Raw genomic sequence first — 6,000 nt, 5'->3', positions numbered from 1 at the left:
ATCGATCCCCTTTCCTTCCTACACAGGGGGTTTCCAGATCATCCTCTGAAAAACTCTGGCTTCATGATCAAGGCCCCGGGCCTGAGGTCTCATTTTCGAAGTCACAAATAAAAATGCAAGTGAGAGAAAAACATGAAGGGAGGAAAAGAATATTTTCCCACCATCTAATGCAGCTCAGCTCCCCGGGGGGTGGCGTGGGGAGGAGGGGGTTAGCAGTGATCAGGAAAAGAAAGGGCAGGGGATGAAAATCATCCAGGAGAGTCACGGGGAATCGGAAGAAGACAAAGGCAGCCAGAACTATCTTATTTATTATAAAGATACACGGTGAAGAACAGACCCGACTGTATACCGAAGCCCGAATGGTACATGCCAAATGTACAGTACTATACATAAAAGTGCATTGTCACAACAGGTTAACAAAAACGTTTCTTTTCTTCCAGAACTGTAAAAGCCTCCCCCCCTTATCTCTGCCCCCGGGAACCCAGGGCCCACCTGTTCCCAGAGGCAGCACCGAGCACAGGCGCCGAGGGCCGGAGCCGGGGAGGGGCGACGCGGGGACACTGCGGGTGGGAAAGGCACGGTCACGGCTACCAGCGAGACGACACAGTCTGAGGACCCACGGGGACGCAGGGCGGACGCTATGGAGCACCGAGGCTCGGGGAGGCAGGGAGCACCTGGAGGACGCTTCCACCCTGGAGGGGGGCAGGTGCAGGGGCAGGTGTGGGGGCTGGGGCAGGTGCAGGTACAGGGGCAGGTGCAAGGGCAGGTGTGGGTGCGGGGGGGGGAGGTGTAGGGGCAGGTGCGGGGGCAGGGGCAGGGGCAGGTGCGGGGGCAGGTGCAGGGGTAGGGACAGCTGCAGGTGTGGGGGGAAGTCTAGGTGCAGGACGAGGCGACAGGGCGAAGCAAGGCTAAAACTCCTCTAAAATAGAAAGGCACTTTCACATGTACATACTACAGATGTACATCGACACGATTAGGTGACAGTCACAAGCAGGAAGCTACCAGCACTGTGAGCAAACCGACAGAAAAAGGACAATACTGATTTATCACGTGGGCAGGAGTCCCCCTCGAGTCCGTAGGTAATAGCAGTCTCTCCTGTTACACAGCCACTTACTATACTTGGAACACCTAGCACAACCATCACACTACACACTGGACTTGGATGAACGCTCTACCGGGGGCATTCACAGACGCACGGCTTCTAGATCTCCTTGCACTAAACAGTTTCTAAGATAAGCATTATGGAACCCAGTACAATTATTTAAACATACAAAAGTCCCTATGTAATTCAAGATACAGGTACCCATCTCGATCATACCACATGGACTATTGGTGGTGGTGGTTGTAGTTTCTTTCTTTCTTTTTTTTTTTTTAAAGAAAGTACACTAGGGGAAGTGAAAGCTCGATTTCCAGTTTGTCTTACTGATCCGAACGGAGGAGGGGTGCCAGTCACCCTGCACCACGCCTGACGCCCCGGCCCAGCTTGGAGGTTGGGTTTGCAGCTCAGGGGACGGTCTGGGGTGGAAGCTCCACTGTGCACCCGGCTGAGCCTTTACATCTAAGTTGTTTCGCCAGCTCCACCGTCAGTGGCGGGGTAACTCAGGGCAGGACTCGGTCCCCAGTGCTCTTCCTGCATCCGTGGTCTCTCACTACTGTGGTCGGGAATAGAATGAACGGGATCCCAAGTCTGACGTCTTCTCTAAATCCTCAACAGACTTCTGGGCTCTTTATTTAAATTCCAGTTAGGTGACACACAATGTGGGCTCTTTAAGTTTAAATTTTAGAGTCTGTAATGATGATATTAAAGTTTCTTCATTTTGTAGACCCCGTGTCGCTCCCAAAGCCGAGGAGACCACTACCCTTCCCACTTGTATCTTTTCCTTAATTAAATTATAAACCCAATTTTGGGAATGGCAAAAAGTACAAAGAAAACTCTTGACAGATACCATGTGATCTACTCTCTGGTGGCTCTTCACACTCACTGCAGTAGATTAAGCAGGACCCTGCTGTAAATTATTCCATGGATGGCTCAATGAGCACCAAAGTCAGATGACATTGTGTGAAAAAGTGCAAAACTGTTGAACGAAAGCGCTGACCCTGAACATGGATCCAGAGCTCTGCAAAGGGCCATTTGACTGGTTCAAATAATCTACACAACACTCATCAGAAATTCAGCATCTTTCTCTCCCTCCTAACGATCCTCTCCCAACACCCCTGACCCAAACCAAAAGGCCAACGTGGTAAGCCTACTTCTGTGAGCTCTGTGGAAGGGACCCAAGCAGTTCTATCAGCTGTGAGCCTATATTCTGGTGGAAGTGGTCTGGTAATCTCCGTAGAGCCATCCTTTGCCCATCATCAAAATGACCCCCTTCCCAAACTGTGCATGAAAAACAATATGATCCTTGAAACTAGGGGCAGAGTATCTCAGGATTCTTTCCTTTCCCCCCATCCCTTTGCACCTTTCCTCCCCCCACGGTGTGCTGCACCTGTGGCTGTAGAGAAGGACATGTGGCCACGTATGGGGTGAGGCCTCTCAGCTTCAGAAGCTTTTAATGAGCTTATAGGGTGTTATTCTGGACCCTTTGTGAAGCAGCCACCTCGTCTTATCCCTGGAATCTGAAGACTCTTACTAAAACAAATTAAGAATAGGTGAGCCTTATCTACTATGAGGTCACACCCTTCCTTGGGGATTGGGGGAAAAAAAGAGTAGAGAAAAAAAAAAAAGAAAGGCAGTTCTCAGGGTGTCAACAGGGGCATAGGGAGAAAAGAGAGAGACATGTAAGGGAGTGATGCGAGAACATTAGAAGTTTCCTGCGAGAAGGCACAGCCTCTGAGGCTCTGAGGCTCTGGAGCAGCATGTCCTCTGCTACCTAAGGGAGCAGAGTCCTAATTTGGTGGTTGGAAAGGCAACCCTCATGTCATCAGAAGTGTAAACACTGAAGAGAGGAGGCACTGGGCAGGATCACCAGGGAGAAGTCTGAAGACAGGAACTTGCAGGAGTAAGATCGGAGTGAAAGCTTGTGAAAGACGCCTCCTCTCCCCATACTAAATTCAACATGCCTCACCCTTTGGATGCCCTCTGTTCACATCTCACTCTTCTATCAAAGATGGAAAATAGTTTTAGAGAAATCCTTTTTATTTCAGTTTCTAAAAGATTTAAGGTCTCCCCTCCCTCCTCCTCCACTGATTTCCACTTTCATTCCCTGCTTCTGTGTCCCCACATAGCAATAGAGTTCTTCTGGAAAGAACTGGGAGATTGTTTAGGAGGTTTCAATTTCCTAGGAATCTGGGAAGATTGTTGAAAAGGCTTAGTGCTACTCAGAGCTCAATCCTAGCTGAGTCTCCCTGGTGTCTCAAGTTGCTGGAGGACCACTAAAGCTCAAGAGAAATGGTGAGGGGCTGGACAATGCTGAGCCAGGCATTGTTTTCAAAATGGGCAAAGAGGATATTGAAGAAAAATCAAAGATTTAAAAGCTTACCATACCTGGAAATACTTTGGGAGAAAAAACACCCCTCCCCCCCAAACACAACTCTCCATTCAGTTCATTTGTGAAATTAGGCCACTGGCTAGCAACCACAAGTGTGACTTTGAAAGGTAACTCTATCTCATTAATTTAATCTCTGTCTGCATTAGAATGATTAGACTGGCAAATTGAGGGAGAGATCACAGTAATGATCTGGATTTTTAGGACAGATCCTCCTCCTTTCCTGCAGGAGGCATTCACCAGTGGGTTAACAGGTTCAAGTCCATACTGTGTCGCTCTTAGGTGGGAGGCAAACGACTGCCACTTGGAATCCAAACCTAGAAGGGAATCAATGGTGGTCGAGAGGGGTTAGTCGGGGCCATCCATTTCTTCTTTAAAAAAAAAAAAAAGTTTCTTCATCAGTAGGTTCAGTGAGAGAGTAGATAGGATGACATCAGCTGCTGCTGGTAGGAGAGGTGATTTGTACCTTAGTAAAAACAACTGAATTTGGAGCAACCTTTTTAAGACAGAGGGGAAACAGAAAATTGTCTTTGTGCCAGGAGGCTGGAGAAAGAGGGTCCCTCATGGGGCTCACTGGACTGAGTTATGTAGAGACCATGTGGGAAAAAAAAAAAAAAGAAAAAGAAAAAAAAAATCTGGGTTCCAGGGTGCCATATTGGGAGGAAATCACCCTGGAACCATGAGGTGGCCCTCCCACCTCGGCCAGCGTGGCTCGTACTCCAGTACCATAGCCAGGTCTGGGTTGGCTCAGAAAGACCTACGGAGAGCAGAGCTGGGGCTTCAACTTAGGTTCCGCAGGCCTCTGTAGGGTGGTAAAAGGGACCAAAGTCATTTAGCCAGAAGGGAAGGCTGAGTGAACCAAGGGCTTGTGTGCCGCTTGCATTCTCCATTTCCAGGGGGCGATCACAGAGGTTTAGGGGAGCTAGAAGTATTCCCTAGGCAGTTAGGAACAACAGATCGCTGAAGGAGTCTGTGGAGCAGGGTAACCAGGAAGTCTTTAAAATTAGACTGTTCTAGTCCTTCGTGAATGCAGGGGGTGGGCTTGGAAATCTTCCAGGGCCTGGTCAGGCTTGTGAAAGGAGTCACACCAATGGCTCTGGAGGATTCTCTCTCTCTCTCTCTCCTTTCCTAGGTTCAGTTCAGGCAGTAACTGTTGAGGTTCTGACCTCTTCCTCTGAGCTTTTAGCCCGGACCCAGGGAAACGACTCTTAGGAAAGAGGCAACCATCCAACTCATTCAGGCGGTGGGCCGCAAGTCCCACTGGGAACGTCCCACTGTGACAACTGCAAGTCTTAGGGTGAGTGGGACCTGGGCAGGGGTGCTCACTGTCAGCCACCACACAATGCCGGCAGCACCTTTCAGCCATTACCCCCACGTGGCACAGACCAACACTGGTTCTACTCCAAGGCCTGGAACTCCAGATTCTTGTGCCTTCGGATCCAGACATTTCGGACTCACCCAGGCTACACTAAGCCTGAAACGCCATACAACGCGGAGAGCAGAGCGGTGTTGCCTTCATTACGAATGGTGCAGCATTGGATTTTCAAGTAAATCTAAGTGTTTCTATTGTCTTTAAAATGACATAAGATATGTCCAGTTATTAAAAAAAAAAAAGAAAAAAAATTACAAAATACAAATGCCCGTGTTAATTTAGCTAGTCTCAGACATTACATTCGAGAACATAGAAAAGCCGAAAATCTCCAGTTATAAGCACAAAACTAAGGAAAGTTATGGATCACTGACTTTTGTCACTAATCCATATATATATATATTTTTTTTCAAATCACCTCCCCATATGACCTGGCCCAGTTGGTCTTTACATTGTGCAAGACTTGTCTGTTGGACCTTGGGAAGGTGGGGCAGGTCCCACGGTAGGGTTTGTTTTTGGGAGAACGGCCGGTTTGGGCCGCAGCGCTGGGGGTTTCAGCTGCACACCCATTCGGGGCGCCACCAGAGGCTTGAAAGTACTCATTGTGTCACTGGAGGAGCTCGTGCTACGTCGAATCTGAGGCTCCGAGCTCCTGAGGGCAACGTTGTGCAAGGGGCTGAGAGATTCTGTGGAGGTGGCGGGGGTGGGCACGTTCTTCACTTGTTCTAGGGTATCCAGCACCACGTCGGGGGCGTGCTTGGCTGTGCTCTGTCTCTCCAGTTCTCGGAGTTCATTCAAAGCAGTGTTCATCGTCTCCTCAATATCCTGTTGAAAAACAACCGGAGGGGGAGACCCAAGAGGCCCAGGGTTAGGACTGAGGCACAGAAACCCATGCACTTGGTTTCAAAGCAGACAGGCCAGCACAGGCACCACCGTTCCCACCTCACGCTCTGTGGAATTATCAGCACGGCGCCACCTCACACAATTTACTTCAACTCTGGATGCCGAGGAGACCAAGACCCAGCGTGCGTGGAGCCGCACCTCAAACGTCTGCCATGCTAAGGGTGCCAGGCAGGCTTCTCGTGATTTCTACCTTACATGCTGACTTACCGTCCAGGAATCTCTTTCAACTTAACGGTAAAAGGT

General features: G+C 49.4%; 1 protein-coding gene across 2 annotated transcripts in view; it reads right to left on the bottom strand.

The window, feature by feature from the left end:
- Window positions 1-290: 290 nt before the first annotated feature.
- SRGAP1 (SLIT-ROBO Rho GTPase activating protein 1) overlaps window positions 291-6,000 on the bottom strand; it is a 270,658-nt gene continuing 264,948 nt past the window's right edge. For both annotated transcript variants that reach the window (XM_038549883.1, XM_038549884.1), the window contains exon 22: window positions 291-5,679. In XM_038549883.1, coding sequence (XP_038405811.1) covers window positions 5,302-5,679 — 378 coding nt within the window. In that variant the 3' untranslated portion in view covers window positions 291-5,301. The remainder of the gene's footprint in view (window positions 5,680-6,000) is intronic.

Source organism: Canis lupus, chromosome 10, assembly GCF_011100685.1.
Source record: "Canis lupus familiaris isolate Mischka breed German Shepherd chromosome 10, alternate assembly UU_Cfam_GSD_1.0, whole genome shotgun sequence".
NCBI lineage: Eukaryota > Metazoa > Chordata > Mammalia > Carnivora > Canidae > Canis > Canis lupus.
This window is presented reverse-complemented; position numbering and strand designations above follow the sequence as displayed.